Source organism: Wyeomyia smithii, chromosome 1, assembly GCF_029784165.1.
Source record: "Wyeomyia smithii strain HCP4-BCI-WySm-NY-G18 chromosome 1, ASM2978416v1, whole genome shotgun sequence".
NCBI lineage: Eukaryota > Metazoa > Arthropoda > Insecta > Diptera > Culicidae > Wyeomyia > Wyeomyia smithii.
In genome coordinates, this window is record NC_073694.1 from 132,455,586 (window position 1) to 132,477,116 (window position 21,531).

General features: G+C 39.6%; 1 protein-coding gene across 8 annotated transcripts in view; it reads right to left on the reverse strand.

Annotated features, from left to right (window-relative positions):
* Nucleotides 1-21,531, reverse strand: part of LOC129717991 (cadherin-87A) — a 434,657-nt gene that overhangs the window by 166,097 nt on the left and 247,029 nt on the right. For all 8 annotated transcript variants that reach the window (XM_055668357.1, XM_055668359.1, XM_055668354.1 and 5 more), the window contains one exon: nucleotides 17,617-17,730. In XM_055668357.1, coding sequence (XP_055524332.1) covers nucleotides 17,617-17,680 — 64 coding nt within the window. In that variant the 5' untranslated portion in view covers nucleotides 17,681-17,730. The remainder of the gene's footprint in view (nucleotides 1-17,616; nucleotides 17,731-21,531) is intronic.

A 21,531-nucleotide genomic window follows, 5' to 3' on the forward strand; every position in this document is an offset into this window, starting at 1 on the left:
ACGGAAAATAAGCGAGAATAAAAAAAACTTCCTCTGGCTAACGCAAATCGAAAATGTTAAAGTCGTTTTTACAGCTTTATTGTATTGCTTGTTCATCCGGGAGCAGACGGAACTTTCATCACTCAGTTCTTCGTTTTCCATGTTTGGTAGGGGTAAGCGAGGTAAGACCGCCCCCTAAAGCAATTCTGTTTATAGAAAAAAAAAGTTGCGGCTGCGATTTCATTTTTTCTTTGGAAAGAGGCTCTTCTCTTCAATACCCGTACTAAAATATGGGAACTGAAATATTTTTGTTTATTTACCAACTTTTTTTTAATTTTAAAAATGCATTGAAAATCTGCAGATTTTTTTTTTTTCATGCGGGGTAAGCCCGCCCACGAGCCGTGTAAAGCCTGTATCAGACTAACCGTTGCAGCGGTCAACCGCTACCGTTTCGTTCTTTTTCGACCAATCAGAACACAGCGGTCGACCGTCGCTTGTTGTTGCAAAAAATAAAATCTTTTCTATTTTTGCCGCCGACCGTTCCCAACGGTTGCCGGCTGCTGTCATTGACATGGCGAAGGCAAACGAATCTCTTCACACCTACACAAGATCACATATAGAGACTTGACAAATGAAAATGTGTGCTTCTCTTTTTGGCACACACGACAGCCAATCAAAACATTGATAGCACCGGCAACGCTGGTTGGCGACATCAATTTTCGACCAACGCACACTGGCAAAAATGAATCCAAATTCCCACTAATTAAAAGCCGATGGGCTGGATTCCTTAAATATAGCCTTTTTTATGTAAAATTGGTCAACAAATTGATTGGCGATGGTTTCATTTTGGACAGGGCACGGGAAATGGTCTTTATCGCCTCTTTTCACCTTATTTTTGCGTAGTTTTGGAAATATAGACCCTTTCCCGTGCCCTGCACAGAATGAAAATATCACCTATCGATTTATTTGCCAATTTTACATAAGAAATGCTATATTTAAGGTATCCAGTCCAACGGCTTTTAATTAGTGGGAATTTGGATTCATTTTTGCCAGTGTGCGTTGGTCGAAAATTGATGTCGCCAACCAGCGTTGCCGGTGCTATCAATGTTTTGACTGGTTGTCGTGTGTGCCAAAAAGAGAAGCACACATTTTTATTTGACATGTCTCTAAATGTGAAATCGTGTAGGTGAGAAGAGGCACGTTTGCCTTCGCCATGACAATGACAGCAGTCGCCAACCGTTGGGAACGGTTGGCGGCAAAAATAGAAATAATTCTATTTTTTGCAACAACAACAAGCGACGGTCGACCGCTGTGTTCTGATTGGTCGAAAAAGAACGGAACGGTAGCGGTTGACCGCTGCAACGGTTAGTCTGATACAGGCTTAAGACCGCCCACCATTTTTTGAGGATAATAAATATTGTTAGAACCAAAACGGTTGACTTTGGTATAGTGTCTTTGGCAAAGTTGTAGATAATATTTTTTTTTGAATAAAATATATACAGTGCTTTTTCGATTTTATCACGGTCAAAAAAAATTTGGCGAAACCGTGAATTTAGCGAAATGATAAAAATTAATTTTTTTTGTGTTGGATTGAATTAAAATTTATGATATTTTGAGTAACTGATGCACTTTCATGGTTGAATGGGATATAAGTTCAAGATAAAAATGAATAAACAAAAAAAGGTTATTTTATAATATTTTTCTCCATTGCATTTTCGCGGACTTTCTCCCGGCTATTATACATGCAATATCAATATGATTTGTACTGCCCATTCTTTAGCATAGCTAGCAGAGTCTAATGCTTGTTTATGTAAAATTGTGGAACCGCTAGATTTTTTAATTTTTAAATCCACGCTCTATGAGGACCAAACTGTAGGGCTATTTGAGTTGTTAACAGATCTTTTTCTCAACCGCTCTAATAATACGTAATTTTTGCTTCAAAGTCAATGAAATATGTATTTCACGGTTCATTTTTCTCAAAATTATGGCACAAATTATTTGTACAGATATGACACTTGGTTGCCTCAGAAAACTGATCAAATAAATTGAGTTCATAAAACTAGACACAACGACGATACGAACGACGACTGAATTGTTAGGCCAGCATCGTACCTCGAGACCAGCTGGGGAGGCTACTTTACTTATCCTGTCAATATTCCATTTGGAATGTCGAGGTGGCGGTTTCACCCCATGTATAGTGGGCGGCTTTAACCTCAGTGGACAATTTTCATATTCCACCGAAAAATTAGTCAAAATTACTGGATTACTCACGTCTATCGATGTTTTCGAATGAGGACCGATTGAGGCAAGCGATTAAATGTATATTCAAAAACAAAACAATAGATTTTTAGACAGAAAACCCTTCAGTCCCGTAGCTGCAAAACAATAGCGCATTAATCGGTTGCTAGCTGAAGATTATTTTTGTTTATTTCTGTCAGCAGGCTTCTGAAAATGACCGTAAGATAATGACAGCAAATTTACAACTAATCCGGCTCTCATTGTATTGCACAACACTCCCTGCTTCCCACACGTTCGGTACACAGTCCGACAGCAACTGACGACAGCACACACATGCAATGCCAAACGGGCTGTTATTTTTCTTCCATGCTGTCGCCAATGACAGCCTTTACAGCGCGAAATCTTTCGGCACAAATCCGAGCGGGCTGTCAGGTGATTAAGATTCACGAGAGTAAGGCCGATGCTATTATGCAAGCGAGACAGTGCAAAACACGTTTTTGCTCGTGTGAGGAATAATATCAACAACAGGAAAATATATAAAACAAGCTGCTTCGTGTTCATCATGGCCTCTGCCAAATTTCGAACACGTTTTCGCAGTTCAGTGTAGTTGCATTGGTATGCGTTATAATAGGGATAGCTGTCAATTTGTTTTTTTAGTCATTATCGCCACCGTCATTTTATCTCGTTTCCATTTCATATTTCCATCTCGCAAATGTCCTAAAAAAAATTTACCCGACACTTTATCACGTGGAACAAGAACCAAAACAAACTAGTTTTGACACACAAACGTGTGAATGTGTTGGTAACTTCCTACAGTACACTCTGCTTCTTTCCGATGTAGTCAGATACAGAAAAACTGTAGTCTGGAAAGTGAAAAAACAATTACGGGGTAAAAAGTGTATTCCGAGTGTAGAAAGAGGAGAAAAGTAGAAGTGCGAGTCAATATCATCGATGACAGCCGCAGCTGATCGGCAGGCTGTCAACAGCGCAGGCCAAATCAACAGAACATCCACAAAATGAACAAAACTAGGCTACCATGTCTAAACGAACTGAATACATGCGCAAGAATGAGCTGTCTCATGCAACACAAGACAGCTCCGTTTCCTGTGTAAGCTTCAGCTGTATGTGAGCTCTCATAAACAGCTTATTCATGAGGCGGTTAGAGTAAAAAGAGAGAACAGTTGTCAATATAGTGTCACACCGCAGTCTTTTTCCGAAGCCTGTCTGTGGCCGTTCTTGCACTGCCGCAGCAGAAAGGGGTGCAAAATGTTATGTAATTATACTTTAACGTGTCTATTAAGTAAATTGTTCGAATATTATAACACTTGGTAGTAAAACCACGGTGGGCGCTCCTACCCCGCCGGGCGGTCTTACCCTGTTTACCCCTACATACTACTTGAACATAAGCTAAAAGCTTCGAAAAAAATTATGTTCTTATCTCACTAAAATTATCTACTTGCTTCTTTTTCCACTATTCGGGTTAAAGAATTTGAACTTACTACACGGATATAATTTGAGAGAAATAAGTTTTGTAACCAAACCTTCACGTACAAGTGGAATGTACACAACATTTAATTGGTCCTGTTACCAGTTTTCATTAACCAAACTTGTGGTATTGATGTTTGAAAATCTATAATTATTTAGACCTCACGGGAGAGTAGAATATTTATACATTTACACGGGAAAGTATTCAAAAAAATACGAGCGTGAAAACTGGTAATCCGCAAGTTTAAATTACCCGAGAGCTGTAAATGTAAAACCCGCGATTGCTGTGACTTTTCGTTAATATTTCTGTTACATGTTATTTATTCATACAACTAAAAACATAAATCAATGAAAAAGGTAAATTTACATGAATTTTTTGCGTAGTAAAATTCATTAGATGGTTTCTTCTTTCATCTTTCTTGAGTAGATTTTTTGAGTATTTCTTGGTCTTTTTTTCGCATAACAGGTTAAGGTTTACAGAAGGGGAGATTTTTCTATACCAGTGCTAGTTGCACCCCAATCAATACTAATCTTTTGCACAATAACGTGGAATTCAAGCAAAAATTAACCAACTGTAGGGCAAAACCATGTTGAATTATTTCCATACAAAGAGCAAAGCCTTGATGCTCCATTGCGATTCGAAACTCGATCTTCTGTTTATTATAGGTACACAGATTGCGCAGCCAACTGTTAAGTTCTGTAATGAATCCATCAACGATCGATTTGGTATTAACAGATCAAAGCTCCGTGAGCTCCGTGTTTAATTATCACAAAGCTAGCTGGGAAAGATGTAAAACTCATATTGAGAATATCTTTAATAATGAATTAGATTTGCAAAATGAAATGATTATTTATTCCGCTTATTGATGCCAGAAATTACTCCGTTACGAAGCCTCAAGTGAGATTTGATTCATCAATAATTGACGAAAATTTTCAACTAATTATTCGTTTGAAAAATGATCGCAATAGCATTATTTTCATGATCCTGTTCTTCAAATTGTTTTTAAACATTCACAGAAAGAGATAAAACATAGACTTACTCTTCTGACAAGTCAAAATTTTGATACCAAAGTTGAAATATGAAATGATATTTAAAACCATTTTAGAAGCTGTCAAAGATTCTTAAGGAACCTTCAAACCAAAATTCCAGTTATGGAAGATGATGATAATTTTCTTATGGCAAAAAAAGGAAAGGTTTAAAGGTTTGCTCAGCAGTTTGAGAGTGTGCATAATTCGTATTTGAATTTTGTGAGCTCAATTGAAAATGGAGCCACTCGTCCATGTAATCCAATTTCCACCCAGAAATTTTCACAATATGGAAGCATCTGGTAACCATGGGATTTTTAACATTTGAATTAAATATCTTTCTGAGAGCACAATGGACTTTCTTAATAAAAAATATCATACATAAATAAAAATTTAATTTCTGCAAATGAACAATTTGAATTTCGCCTTGGGCATTACACTACTCATCAATTGCTCAGATACGAGATATAATACAAGCTAACAAATCTGGTGGTTATTCTGCTAGAGCTGCTCTCCTAGACATAAAAAAACATTCGGCAGTGTTTGGCATAAAGGCTTGATTGCGAAATTGCTAACATATATTTTTCGATTTTTTTTAATGAGAGTTCAAAAACATTCCAGCTGATTGAACACCGCAGAATGTCTACAAAAATTCTAAGTCTGATAGATTAGAGTAGCTGTGTCTCGAGATTCAGTCTGTCTACAAAAATTCTAAGTCTGATAGAGTTAGCGTAGCTGTGTCTCGAGATTCAGTCTTGGGTACAGTCCTGTACAGCATGTTTATTTCAAATCCTCCTGTTTTACCTTCAATATGCACAAAGTCATTGTTCTGCGATGCGATGAAAGGCATTGCCGTAAAAGGAAAAGGTGTTCGTGTCATATGCAATCCATTGCAAAAAAGTATAGATATATTCTGTTCCTATTTGCGTATTTATATTTCTCTTCTTTTCTCTAGCCAAAAAATAAACACATCATAAAGATGAATGGAGTTTTTTTTTAGATTGGTCTGACAAAGTTAAGTAAATTGACAAGGTTAAGCTTTGAGGAGCACCATTGGTGATTGTCCGCACAACATTATTGTTTTCTAATAGTTATTATAATTACTTCAGCTACTAACAAACCCTCTCATAAAAAAAGAAATTTTGTTATAATCAAAAGTTGAAAAAAGAATTGGGAAAAAATTCAACTCTTTTCGTTTGTGAATTAATATTTAGTGTTCATTTAGAATTGTTCTCCAGACAAAAAAAATTTCAACGGTTTACATGTTGTCTACAAGGCATCATTAGTTCCCTACAATGTATTCTAGAATGGTTTTTCTATGGAACCAAAAAATTCTGAACTACAATACTTCGAATAAACCTATACCAAAATACATACGCCCTATGAAAAAATTTCCCTTGAGTCTGGAAAATGCTCAGTTTGCTAAGTCAGATACGTGTGCAAAGTTTCATTCAAATCAAAAAAGTTCGATTGAATTTTTACGTATCCTCAAATCATTTGCTCAATAACAACCAACTGATCAGCTTGAAAAAAATCTTTCTACAGATTAAATTATTGACGAAGGTCAATAATATCACGACAAACCAATCGTTATTAATGCTCAAGGTTTATTTATCCATTCACACAGCTAAAGTAATTTAATAACTTTGCAGAAACAAATTTCAGCCGGAAAATTAATTCTGGCTCGATTTTCGTCAACCCGTTGCGTTGCTATTCGAAGCCTGCCAGTCCAATCTTACCAGAGAGACGGGAAATCAATTTCGCCCTGAGTTCGTGCAGCTTTTCGGCAAAAATTTCACCTTTCCGGAAAATGTCTCGAGCTCGTAAAACTTGTTCTTCCGACTGAGTGCGCTGTAAAAAGTTGGAATTTATTAAATAGCTATGAAGTAGAACGGCAAAGAACGAGTTACTGGTCATAGTGTTCGAAGAGATGAAATCCTCAACAAACAACCCACCTCGGGTCAAAACAGCCTAAAAGTTTTACTTTATCCGCAACGGACTAAACTACACTGCTGTATAGTTGCTGCTCTCAGGCGGCTATCAGTCTATATCGATAATGCGGAGCTAGTGCGTCATTGTCACTGGTGAGGATATGGAACCGGCAAGAGAACATTTGCGAGGCGTCCGTCGTCGTGAAGTTTTATTATCAATTTTCTCTCGCAGGGACCATTGAAGGGCTCAAGAGAAAAGGAGAGATATTATTCGTACAGGTAGTTAATTTGATCAACACGGAAGCTAGCGAGAAAGTTTTTTCATTACTTAGCAGTAAGATCCTCCGGTTTCCATACGATGATGTATGGGTCAGTAATAAACAACTCGATTGTTGGAAAGCAAAAATCGTAAACATCATTTATGCTGTTCACACAAATAAAAGCAAGAGGTTCGGTTTATTGTATTCGATTGCCAAAATCAGTCACAATAAAACCAGTATCTAAATCCTAAATTGATCAGCATTTTTCCCTATTCATGCCAATAGAGGTTGAGTACTGCAAATGCTTTTCTTTTGAACTTGATTATATAAAGCTCATAAGCCTGTAGGGTAACGGGGGTATTTTGGCCAGCTTTGGGAAGTGTTCGCACAGTTCATTAAAAACAAACACATTTTTTCAACATAAATACCTACTCTATTATACCATTGTTAAAAGATAAGTGTCTATTTTAATATACACCGTTCAACAATGCAATATATTGAAAAATATCTCAGAAATATCAAAATTTCTACGAAGTACTAAAAACATATTTTGGTCCACCAAATTTTTACTTTGACCCACCTTTATATCTACAGACGTGTATGGAAATAGTTCAGACTAATAATATTTAAGATCATCATCGGTATTTCTAGAGCAAAAATAGTGGGTTTGAGGAAAACATCCTTCTGCTGTGAAATTTTGTAAATTTTAGGCATCTAAAAATGAAACGATTCGGCTTATAGCGGTTTGACAGGCATTCTTATCTAATTTCATATCGTTAAATGTGATAAATTAAGAAGTAATTACCTGTAAATTGTCACAAGCTGCTTCTTTGTTCACGTGCAACGGCCGAAAGGTAATCAAAGAGATGTCAAAACTTTTTTTTTTCTTCACATAACATTTATTTGACACGGCACAAATACAATTTAATGTTTAACGGCGCCAATTATATCTGATGACTTAAAAACTAAAGCAAATTTTTTATCCTCGCTGCCGACTACGAGCTGAAATTAAGTCTAACTTAAAACTAGCATGGGATTTCCAATCAGTGTTTTGTTGTTCAATGGTCGTCTGATAATCGTCGAATGGCATGTATGGATTCGTTCTGCTGAGCCACGATGTCGTGAGTTGGGACAGAGGCTCGTAGTCCTTGGGTCCTGGTTCTGTTGTGCGGGGTCTGGTTGCTGGTTTTGTGCTTAAGGTTCAAACGTGTTTTGTCGTTTTGTTGGGTGTAGACGGAGGGGAACGGGACTAGACTGGGGCGTGGATGGATTTCAGGAAAACGTATATAAGGGACATGTAGGATAGGTCACGGCTCGCCAAGACATCACGAACAGGAACAGCCGGCTGTCTACCCTCGGCCTGCAGGGAAGCTATTAATTTAGACCTGGCGTCACGGTGTACAGGGCATGACCAAACCACATGCTCTATGTCGTGATAACCTTCACCACAGGCACAGATACCACTTTCCCCGAGCCCAACACGACGGAGGAGCGCGTCAAATCTATAGTGATTGGACATAAGCCGGGACATCACGCAAATGAAATCCCGACCTACATCCAACCCCTTGAACCACGGGTTCGTCGATACTTTGGGGATTATGGAATGTAACCACCTTCCCAATTCCCCTCTGGTCCAAGCATTTTGCCAACTGATGATCGTATTCTGACGTACAAGTGCGAAAAATTCATTAAAGGCAATTGGTCTTTCATAAATATCACCGTTTGTTGCGCCCACCTTAGCCAAAGAGTCCGCTTTCTCATTACCCGGTATCGAGCAGTGAGAAGGGACCCACGCTAAGGTAATCTGAGTAGATTTTTCGGATAAAGCACTCAGATGTTCCCGTATTTTCCCCAGGAAATACGGAGAGTGCTTAACATCTTTCATCGATCGGAGAGCCTCAATGGAACTGAGACTGTCCGTAAAGATGAAATAATGGTCCGTGGGCATTTTTTCGATAATCCCTAGGGTGTACTGAATTGCAGCTAATTCTGCGACGTAAACAGAAGCAGGATTATCGAGCTTATGGGAGACGGTTAAATTGTTATTGAAGATACCGAAGCCAGTGGACCCATCAAGAAGTGATCCGTCAGTGTAGTACATATTGTCGCAGTTGATGTTTCGATATTTATTGGAAAAAATTTTAGGGATCTGCTGCACGCGTAAATGATCCGGGATTCCACGAGTTTCTTCTATCATGGATGTATCGAAAAACACAGTAGAATCAGAAGTATTTGATAAGTCGACACGATTTGGAATATTCGAAGAAGGGTTAATATTTTGGGACATGTGATTGAAATACAATGTCATAAAACGGGTTTGAGAATTAAGTTCGATTAACCTTTCAAAATTTTCAATCACGGGACGGTTCAAGACCTCACATTTGATTAGAATACGAGAAGACAGGCTCCAGAAGCGGTTTTTCAATGGTAGTACTCCAGCTAAAACCTCCAAACTCATCGTATGGGTCGACTGCATGCAACCTAAGGCGATACGCAAACAACGATATTGTATTCGCTCCAGTTTGATCAAATGTGTGTTTGCTGCGGAGCGGAAGCAGAAACACCCGTATTCAATAACAGACAATATCGTTGTTTGGTAAAGCCTTATAAGGTCTCCTGGATGGGCTCCCCACCATTGTCCGGTTATTGTACGAAGAAAATTCACTCTTTGTTGACATTTTTTCATCAGATACCTCACGTGACAACCCCAGGTGCCTTTAGAGTCGAACCAGACACCAAGATATTTGTGTACCAAAACCTGAGAAATCGTTTTACCCATTAATTGTGTTTGAAGCTGAGCAGGTTCATGCTTCCTAGAAAAAACTACTATCTCAGTCTTCTCCGGAGAGAATTCGATACCTAGCTGTAAAGCCCAAGCAGACAAATTGTCCAAGGTATCTTGCAATGGTCCTTGCAAATCGGCAGCTTTGGCTCCTGTAACAGAGATTACACTGTCGTCTGCAAGTTGTCTTATCGTGCATGAATTTGCCAGACATTCGTCGATGTCATTTACATAAAAGTTGTAAAGAAGGGGGCTTAAACATGAGCCCTGGGGAAGACCCATGTAGCTAATGCGAAAAGTTGCCAAATCGCCATGCGTAAAATGCATGTGCTTTTCGGACAACAAGTTGTGCAAAAAATTGTTCAAAATTGGAGAAAATCCTTGTCGGTGAAGTTTACCCGAAAGAATGTCAATAGAAACGGAATCAAAAGCCCCCTTAATGTCCAAGAACGCAGACGCCATTTGTTCTTTACGAGCATACGCCAGCTGAATATCTGTTGAAAGCAACGCAAGACAATCATTCGTCCCTTTGGCACGGCGGAAGCCAAATTGAGTTTCTGATAGTAGACCATTTGATTCGACCCAGTGGTCTAAACGACGGAGTATCATTTTTTCCATCAATTTCCGGATACAGGATAGCATTGCAATCGGCCTATAAGAGTTGTGATTAGAAGCTGGTTTCCCTGGTTTTTGGATGGCGATCACCTTCACTTGCCTCCAATCCTGCGGTACAATGTTTTGCTCCAGGAACTTATTGAACAAGTTCAACAAGCGCCTCTTGGCATTGCCGGGTAGATTCTTCAACAAGTTGAATTTGATTCTATCTAATCCAGGCGCGTTATTGTTACAGGACAGGAGGGCAACTGAAAGTTCTGCCATCGTAAAAGGTGATTCTATCGCGTCGTGGCCCGGAGACGCATCGCGAACAATATTTTGCTCAGGAACAGAGTCCGGACATACTTTCCTGGCAAAATCAAATATCCACCTACTTGAAGACTCCTCGCTTTCGTTGACCGTTACGCGATTCCGCATTTTTCGGGCTGTGTTCCAAAGAGTGCTCATCGATGTCTCCCTCGACGTCTCGTTCACGAACCGACGCCAATATCCACGTTTCTTTGCTTTAGCCAAGCTTTTAAGCTTGGTATCAAGCTCCGAATACCGTAAATAGTCGCCAGGTATACCTCCCGTCTGGTAGGCCTTAAACGCGTCGGATCTTTGCGTGTAGACATCGGAGCACTCTTGGTCCCACCACGGAGTGGGAGGCCGTTCTTTGATCGTTACGCCGGGATATTTCTTCGTTTGGGCTTGCAACGCGGCGTCGAGAATCAAGCCCGCGAGGAGGTTGTATTCTTCAAGTGGTGAATGATGTTGAATCGACTCGACCGCTTTTGAAATCATTTCCTCGTATAACTTCCAATCGACATTTCGTGTGAGGTCATACGGAATGTCAATTGGTCGCATGCGAGTTGACCCGTTAGTAATTGAAATAAGAATAGGCAGATGGTCGCTACCGTGAGGATCGAGGATTACCTTCCATGTGCAATCCAACCGTAGCGACGTCGAACATAAGGATAGATCCAAAGCGCTTGGGCGCGCTGGAGGTTTCGGGATACGTGTCATTTCACCGTTGTTTAAAATAGTCATGTCGAAGTCATCGCAAAGGTTATAGATTAAAGAGGAGCGGTTATCATTGTATGGGGAACCCCAAGCCACGCCATGAGAGTTGAAGTCTCCCAAAATCAAACGTGGCGAGGGAAGAAGTTCTATTAAATCAAAGAGCAGCCGTTGCCCAACCTGTGCTCTGGGGGGAATATATATTGAGGCAATACAAAGCTCTTTACCTTGTATTGTCATTTGACATGCGACAACTTCGATGCCTGGAATCGAGGGGAGGTTAATACGATAGAAAGAATAGCACTTTTTAATCCCTAAAAGTACTCCTCCATATGGGGTGTCTCGATCAAGGCGAATAATATTAAAATCATGGAAGTTGAGATCAATATTTGAAGTAAGCCAAGTTTCACAAAGGGAAAATGCATCGCATTTGTTTTTATTTATCAAAACTTTAAACGAATCAATTTTTGGTAAAATACTTCTACAATTCCACTGTAAGACAGAGATAGAATCCTTCGTATACGCAGATGAATTAGGCATCGAAGGATACAATCGCTGCAAGAAGGGGCCATTGGGCAGTCAACTGCTTCAAAAATGATCTAACTGTTGGGAGGAATGCTGTAAGAAAAATTTTAATTGGATCGGGTACATTGAAAGTTTCAAAAATCCAGTCCACAATGTCAGAAAATTTCACTAATCCAGAGTTTGTTTCATCAACTGGGAGTGTAAAAGGAGCAACTGGGGTTTTAGATGTTCCTGGCAGTGCTGGGAACTCCTTCTGGGACTTTAAATTTGCCAGCCCAGGAGGAGTTTGCTTCGGTTTTTCCGCAGCACTGTTTGGTTTGTTTGTAACCTTCATTTCACTTTGAGAAATCTTAGGACCTTTTCTGGGAAGTTTAGGAGAGGAAACACTTTTCCTCTTTCTAGACTCCCCAGGATTGGCGTAAGATGCTCCCGCTGGTGAATCGTCAGAATCGGTTTCCTCAGAGGGCAACAGATCGAAGGGGTTCGAAGTAACGGGAGAAGTGGTAACGGTCTTCTTCAGCATGTCAGCGTAGGAACGCTTTGAACGCTCTTTGAGAGACCGTTTTATTTTATCCCTGCGCTGCATGTACACCGCACATGTCGAGAGCTCATGCAGATTTTCTCCGCAGTGAATACACTTTTCAGCGTTAACACTGCAAGAATCTTCCGCATGAGACTCCCCACACTTGCCACAACGTGCCTTATTGCAGCAGTAGGCGGCTGTATGGCCTAACTGCTTGCAATTCAGGCAGTTCATGACGCGGGGCACGTAGAGCCTCACAGGGAGACGAACCCGGTGGATCGAGACGTGGCTTGGTAGTGCAGACCCGGCGAACGTAACTCGAAACGAGTCTGACGGAGTGTATACTGTTTTGCCACCAATGATCGATGCTGACCGCAATTGCTTGCAGTCGAGCACCTTTACTTCGGGACACGTTTTGTTCTTAAAGCACCCTTTGGCACTTTGCAGTATACACTCGACGGACAGACTCGAATCGGTTATGACACCGTCGATCTCCACGTCTCGTGCGGGTATGTAAACGCGATACTCGCGTGTGAAGAGCTCAGAGCAAGCTATATCGTTGGCCTCTTTCAGGTTACCGACCACGACACGGAGCTTGTTAGGCCGGACCTTGGAAATTTCGGTCACGCCCTTGTACTCCTTCGTCAGGTCTTTAGAAATCTGCAAGAGGTTCAACTTTTTCGATTTCGGTCCTGCCTTTGGCCGAAAATAAACAGTATAGCTGCCCTGGGCTCCGTCTGGGTAAAGCCTGGGGCGAGGGGGGACTGAAGAATGAACAGGGGAGGGGGTAACAGAAGGGTCAGGGTCAGAGGGGTTCGGGGATGGTGGCGCGGGAGGCGAGGGATCTACATCCATCTTAAGTCTAGCGCACTAGCGCTGACAAGAACACGTACCTTTTTATTTCTCCCTTCCAGTAAGGTTGGTTGTCCGATCGTTCGAAGTAGCAGCCGTTACAGCCAGCAGCACCAATACAGCAGCACCAAACAGCCACCAGCAGCGAGCCAGGTGTGAGATCACTCCACACAGCGATACGACTCGCTGACACTGATGGCTTCTTCTTTTTCCTCGTTTGTGTCTCGTCCACTGCTGTAGCACAATCCAGCCAGCAGCCAAATCGGCTTACGCACCAGCTGGCAGTCACGATGCGAAACAGTTGCACAAAGGAACGACCCTGAACCCGGATTTACCTCACTCGACCAGGCAAACAATGCCAACACTTGCTCACACGTCCTTCGTTTTATACTCTATCGGACCGATCACCAAACACGTCCAGTACTGATGCGTGTTCGGCACAGAATGAGATGTCAAAACTTGGCATGGCCAAAATATGTTTGCTTTAGAAAGAGGCAAATATATTTCGGCCATGCGTTTAACCACTTTTTCAACTTTTTCCAACATGTTAGAGTATACAAACTGTTTCTATGACATTTTATTGATGTTATTCCAACAACGATTGTTTCAAAAGCATACATATTTGTTACAATAGCTTCCGGACATTGACTTGTATATTACCACTTCCTTTTGACTTTGGGTTGACTAAGCCATGACTTTGAATATGTATGAACTAATTCCAAAATAACACTGCCTAGAGCCAGTTTTTCGCCGAAAATTATACTGTAGTCTGATTCTTAGGTGTGTTATTCAATGTTGCATGCATAGTTTTCTAATATTCATTGAATTTATCAGATAAAATGCGTAAAATGTTACCGGGTGGGCCAAAATATGCATGTGGGCCAAAATACCCCCGTTATCCTACTTAACGATTCTATTCAAAAATAACAAAATATGACGGAACATATCAAACAACAATATTTTTGTTTCACCAAGACTGTCATCTGCAGAAAAAAAACAAGAACTGACCCATTTATCCACCTTGCGGTGTCTGGCCTTTCTCGTTTATTGTTGCTTGAACACTTTGATTTCCAGAACAAAAATAAATTACAAACAATCTGTGATGACAAAATTCGATCTTTCATTCGAGCCCAGTGTTATCGACCTTGTTTCCTGAAGCCGCCGTAATTTACTTGATAAAGAAATACCTCATTTGTTGTGATTCGCACATACCTAATGATGGTTTATTTGTTAGAAAAGATGTTTCTTCGGCGTAGAGAAATTATCTTTTGCAGTGCACCGCCTACTGTATTTTTCGTGTTTTGATAAACCAGCTGTCAACTTTAAAATAAAACTGATCCAGTTCTCCAGTTCATGATAGCTCCATTTGTTTTGTTCGTAAACGTCAGTGATGCCACCGGGTTGTTTCACCCTCCATGGGGAGCAGAGTATGTTGACCTGTTACATCACAAACATCGTCCGACATGACAGAGGATTTGATTTAGTCCCATGGAGATCAAACAAACTCTGATCACAATGACATGATACAATTCGTTATTTTGTATATCTGTGACCTTGCCCTAACTCGAACTCGAACCGACAGACAAACAGGACGTCTGGTACAGCAGGAACGATGACGAGCCCAAAATTTTTCACAGCTACTGTGCACTCGCAATTCCGAAAACAGCCTGAAGTATTCACTTCTTCAAATGCCATAGCAGCAAACCTCATTATTGCACCATTTTAGCGGAGGACTTTTTGCATGGTTTTTCTTCTATAGTGCAGATCTCGGCGGATGGTGAACGACGTGATGAGCAGATGAGCAAAGCGGCAGAAAATCCTTTGCCCGTCGGCGACACATGCCAACTTGGCGAGGGAGTGCCGACCCACGAAACAGAAAAGAGCAGTACGACTACGACAATACCAATAATAAACCTGTCACTTTATTGTCTCAACATTTACTGCTTTTGCTTTCATAGTAGAGAATGGTGAACCAGGCGGCACGCCACAACTGTCATTGCCATCGTTGAGAGCCAGTTCTGTCGTTTGTTTCTTCCTTAAATCATAGGTGGTTTATATTCGTGGCCATACAACCGATACAGGAGGATCTTGATTTTATTCCTTGTATTATTACAGTCCGCCGAATAAAACGGAAACTTAAAATTCTAGATCTTTTCGATATTGTTTTAGGAGGGTTTGGCATCAAACTGAAGAAGAGTAATGGACCTATCCAGGAAAAATATCAAACTATACTTTAGGTAACAATAACTATACGAAAATTATAATACAAACCGTTTGTTTGCCATATCACAGAGAGATTCAGAAGACCCTATTGTTTGATATTTTTTCAGATTTCTCAGAAAATTTGATATAAAAAATAAGCTTTTCGCGAAGGTACTTATTTCTTCACTCCAAAGTTCCGTTCCGTATTTCTGTTTTCGTTATTCGTGGTAAGGAGAGATTTCGGTATGCTACCTTACCATGGTCGCGATACCTACATCCTGCTGATGGGACTGCCATCTTAGGTGTAGCTGGTGGGATACAGCATTTCATGATTCAGCCGCCCGCTCCGGGTCAGACGCTGTTGTACGCCGCCTCTAACATGGAGACAGCTGCGTACTTTGGAGATAGAAATGTTTAAATCTTTTGTGACCGCCATAACCACCGTGCGTCTCCATAGGAAAAAGCAACTGCAAAAATTTACACCTAACACTTAAGAACTGTCATAGAAAAAATTGTCATTATTTCGTCAAAGCCCGAACTAAGAACTTGTAATAAATCAGTTCAAAATAATTAAATAAGAGTGGATTGGTGGCTATATACCTACTGAATGAGTATGTTACAATCTCTGTCATATGTCGTTATTGCAAATATTGGGGACGGAAAGAAAAGAATATTAATCCAACATTCAGTTAAGATAGCTGTACTCTACGTGCCCTCATTAATGTTACGTAGGTGGGAAATATTCGTCAGAATTGGATACATCTGGCAAATGCACAGGTCAACAATTGAGTAAACTCAAGATTTAATTATAGAAAAACTACAACAGTTTGACGAAATAGCTAATGGTAGCTAATTAAACTTCAAAATGTCGACCGAAAGAAGGCATATTCCCCGATGGTTCTGCAATCCGAACAATAACACTCGTAATTTTAATTATTTCAAAATTATTGTCCTCGCAGAACACAGCTCAAATTAAAAAATTTACAAAGAGATGAAAATGTCCAAACCAGTAAACCTTGTCGACTAGCGTAGTAAGTAGAGTATACACCAACAGAAATTATCAAATTATTGATGAAAAATGGTCTGAAACATCTATTCTACAACCATGTTTACAACATTGGAAGAAAATTTCAAAGAGAAATCAGAAAAAACTAAAATAAAAGTGAATGCAGAAGTAGTACGCAAAATGTCGCAAAGTAATTGCTCGCCAGGTTTGTCACGGAATAACTCATTTAAGTCTCTAAAAATGTTATCTTTGTTAGGGACACCAAAATTCACAGGAATGGTTGAAAAGATTTGATCTTTCATTTTTTCAGTTTGAGCTCTAGAGTAAAACCTATGTTTACCAGTGTAATTAATAAATACACTATGGTTGTTACAAAAGTATTTAGCTCAAATTAGAACAATAATTATTAAACGATAATTTTATATTCAATAAAATATAATTTTTCATCATTGTTTGAACTAATAATTTCACTTCACTGTTGGTGTTCATAGAAGCTGAACACTATCAAATTATAAACCATAGATAAAATATATTGCAGTCTTACAAGTGTTCAAAAAGTCACAATCAACCTGTACCACGATGTACAGTGCATAACACCTCACGTACGCTTGGTGCATTATCTAAAACCTATATGTACTGAGGAACTAATCGACATCGATCCGAGCTATTCCCACGGCAACCGTGGTCGAGTTAAACCAATTGCACGGATCTTTTTTTTCCCGTGCACGTCCGGCTAGCTACAACACTAGTCCGCAAAGGGAGCAAGCCAAAACCAAGTGTCTCTTTCGCTTCTCGAAAACCGCTACCATGAAAAAGAAACGCCTTGCACCAAATCTATGTTTCGGTAAGCCAGAGAAGTTTTTCTCCCAGTACAGGGTTGCGTCTTGTTCCCTTCACGGTTCAACGCTCCACTTGAGTTGGCACGATTTCTTTGCTAATACATTTCCTCTGGCCTAGCAAGTCGTGGCCACCAACTGACTGCCAATATCATATCGGCAGTGACCTGGCCCGGCAACGAACTGTAGCGGCACGAAATTTAAGTTCATAGCATAGTAAAGGCTACAGGGGCGCAATAAAATATCCTGTATCATGGAGAGTTGGGAAAATAGCCAACATCGAATGTGAACTTATTCTTGACTGGGCAAGACGAGCGGAAAATACGAAGAAAGCAGCACATGTTCTCTTGTACTTACATGTCTCTAGCAGCAGCGCTATCGCAACGAATGGTATTAAAACTGCCCATCGCTGGGTAATCATTGCTGGATGGCGCCTGTGGGTACGTGTCGGGCTCCAGAAGATTGGTAAAACTGAAATTGGAAACGAAGAGAAATAAAGAAGAATATTATTGCCACGCTGTTGAACTCCGGAAGTCTGCTAGTGTATCACACATAACTCTGAAGGCGAGCAAAAAGCAATTAGAAGCACACGGCAAAGCTCCGGGCGAGGAACTTGAAAGTTATTATGACAAAAGACTCGGGATGACTCCTTCTGTCCCACCGACATAGCAGCTGTTAGCACTAATAAGGTTTGACCGTAACTAATTGTCTTCTGATAGTAAACTCCAACAATTGCAAAAACATACTTTCAATTAAAGTGATGAATGAATTTCAAAACGCTGGGTACATAGCTGAGGTTTGATGATTTGACATGTGGTATAATGAATACTGTACAGACATCTTTTTTTTCTAACCGCGACTAAAAATTAGCATGTACATAATGAGTACCGCTTGTCAATTGACAGCAATAAAACAGCATTAAAAAAAAGCGTCGACTATCGATTATGTCAACATGTCATGTTGAAGCTAACATTTTAGTTTCGAGGTTCAATGGATTCATCCACATTTGAATCACATTGAAAGCTTTCTTTCTTTCAATTTCAAATCAAGTTTTGTTTTCTACGTATTTTCAACAAATTGAGGCTCATTAAGAAGTTAAATTGGCTAGACACATTTTTATGATAGCCCATAATCCACCTGCATGAAACTATTAGAAGGCGCGAGCGTTTGAGAGTTTTCTAACTAAGAATAACGAATGTTGTCTGAATATATGAGTACTTTTAAATTCCACTGAGCTGAATTCAATCTTGCGGTGTCAGTAAAAACAGAACTATTTCATAGTTCATTAGTTCATAACATTTACAATTGGTGGATAGATTTATTCGAAAATCTCACAGTGCACAGTGGTCTAAACTCACCAGATTGCTTCCTTCAACCAAGTTGTAGAAAAATTCAAAAGAAAAAAAGTTGCTGAATACTGCGGTGTCCTATCTGTACGTTGGACACGACAAAACAGAGTTTTTTTTGTGGAACACTCCTCTTTAAAATCAGTTTTTCGTCTATAACTTTTGTCCGTGAGGTTTTTCGAGTTCAGACCACTGTGCAGTGTAAGATTTTTGAAGAAATCTTTCCATCAAATGTAAATGTTATGAAATATTGGGTTGTTTAGCAAATATGTTAGAAGTTATTTCATGAAATGGTGCTTGAAAAACGTCCTTTACAATAAGTATTTCTACAATTAGTATTTCGTCGTTTGACCAGAGATTCAGGACGTCATGACGAATCGAATGGTGTACTCAGATCCTTTGGTGCATTTTTTATAATAACATTTTGTGGGAGCACCGTGCGTCGCACACTTATATGATTTAGTAAACTGAGTATATTTGCCTTTCTCCTAGAAAGGTATAGCAATCACTTGCAAGACCGAAAGTATAAAAGTGCTCCAAAGGGCCGAATGGCATATATCACTCGACTCGAGCATTTTCTGTATGTGTGTGTGTATGTGTGTGTGTGTGTGTGTGTGTGTGTGTGTATGTGCAGATTTTTATTCTCACTCACTTTTCTCAGAGATGGCTGGGCCGATTTTCATGAAATTAATTGCAAATGAAAGGTCTTGTTGCCCCATAAGACCCTATTGAATTTTATTGTAATCGGATTTTTAGTTCAGAGGTTATGTTCAAAAATGTGAAAATCATGAAACATCATTATCTCAGAAACTACACAACCGATTTGAACAAAATTGGTCTAAAAAGAACGGGCTACCTAGAAAACCCTTAAGTTTTGAATTTCATAAAGATTGAACTTGTGGTTCAAAAGTTATGAAAGAAACGTATTCTGAAGACTGTTTAATCTCACTCATGTTTCTCAGAGATGGCTGTACCGATTTTCATAAAATCAGTGTCAAATGGAAGTTCTAATTGCCCCATAAGACCCTATTGATTTGTTTTGCAGTCGTACTATTACTTTGCCTGTTATGTTTGAAAATGTGAAATCCAGCTATGCAAAGGAACATATTCCGAAGACTACTTGGACTCACTCACTTTTCTCAGAGATGGCCGACCCGATTTCCACAAAATTAGTGTCAAATGAATGGTCTAGCTGCCTCAAAAGACCCTATTGAATTTTACTGTAATCGAACTGTAACTTCATTTGTAATGTGCCGACTTGTGAAAATCACGAAACTTCATTATCTCAGAAACTACACAACCGATTTGATTATTATTATCAGATGAGCGGGCTAGTTAAGGGTTAACTGATGAATTATGATTGAACACGAGGTTTCAAAGTTTGGCAGCCCTATACGTTTCCATTTCATTTGATTATAATCGAACTTAAGCAACCGTTATGTATTAAATTGCTAATAAAACAACGAAAGTCTATTATCTCAAAGATTACATGACTTATTTGAACATAACTAGTGTCGTACGAACGAGTCATCTCTCAAACTTACAAATAAACTTCATAACAAATTGATATGTGGCTCAAAAGTTATGGAAAGAAGAGAAATTCAAAGACTATTTAAAACTATACCTGCTTTGATCGATATATGTGGCCTCAACATAATTTAAATGTGGTGTCGTACTATTTGAACGTTCCAAGTTCATTGATTCCTTGCGGTTTGTTTGAAGTCTGCAAATGCACGACGAATTGGCCATAGGATATGATCAAAGTCAAATAACAAATCGTTTGAAATGATTGGTTTTATCGAAATGACAACATCCTCGTCTTTTGGCTTCTGTACATCGCCCTTATTCTGAATATATTCATATTGGGTGGTATTCTGTCATTATCAGCAGACTTTCTGGCATCAATCTGACACCGGAAATACCCATATTGGGAGGTATTTTTGGTTGTTTTCCAGAAACTAAAAGTGGTCGTCTTCAAATTCAAAATAGTGTCCAGGGTCAATGTTTGGTTTCTATGCATCATCACGTTTACGGAAATATCCATATTGAGTATTATTCGGTCATTTCCGACTGTTGCCTATAAGTTGCCATTTAGCAATTCTAAATGGTGCCTGAGGTCAATTGTTAGCTACTTGCATCATTCTGGTTCCAGAGATAGTCATATTGGATAGTATTTGTTTATTTTAGGCTGTTTTTCACAAATCGGTAGTCGCCATCTTGGATTTCAAAATGGTATTTAGGATACTGGTTGGAGAAAAACTCATATTGGGTGATATTTGGTCACTTTGGACTGTTTTTCAGAAGCCGAAAGTCGTCATTTTGAACTTTAAAATTGCCTGTGAAATCAAGTTCTGTCATCTGGACGTAATTCTGGTTCCGAAAACATTCATATTGAATGGCATTTGGTCATTTCCGGCTGTTTGCCAGACACCGGAAGTCACCATCTTATAATTCAAGATTGTGTCTGTGATCAATTTTTAGCTTCTGTGCATCTTTCTGGTTCCAGAAATACTAATATTTAATGGGAATCGTCCATTTCAGGCTGTTTTCCAGAAACCGGAAGTTGCCATCTTACAATTCAAAATGTTGTCTGAAGTCGATTTGTGGCTCCAGTGCATCATTACGGTTCCGGAAATACCCATATTGGGTGGTATTTGGTCATTTGCCGCTGTTTTTCCGACACCGGAAGTCGCCATTTTGGATTTCATAATGGCATTTGGAGACAATTTCTGGATTTTGAACGGCATACTGGTTAAAGAAAAACTCATATTGGGTGGTGTATGGTTTTTTTCTGCTGTTTTCAGAAACCGAAGTCGCCATCTTAGAATTTAAAATGCTATCTGTGGTCGATTTTAGCTCCTGTGTATTATTCTAGATCTGGATATTATTATATTGGGTGGAAATCGGCCATTTTCGGCTGTTTTCC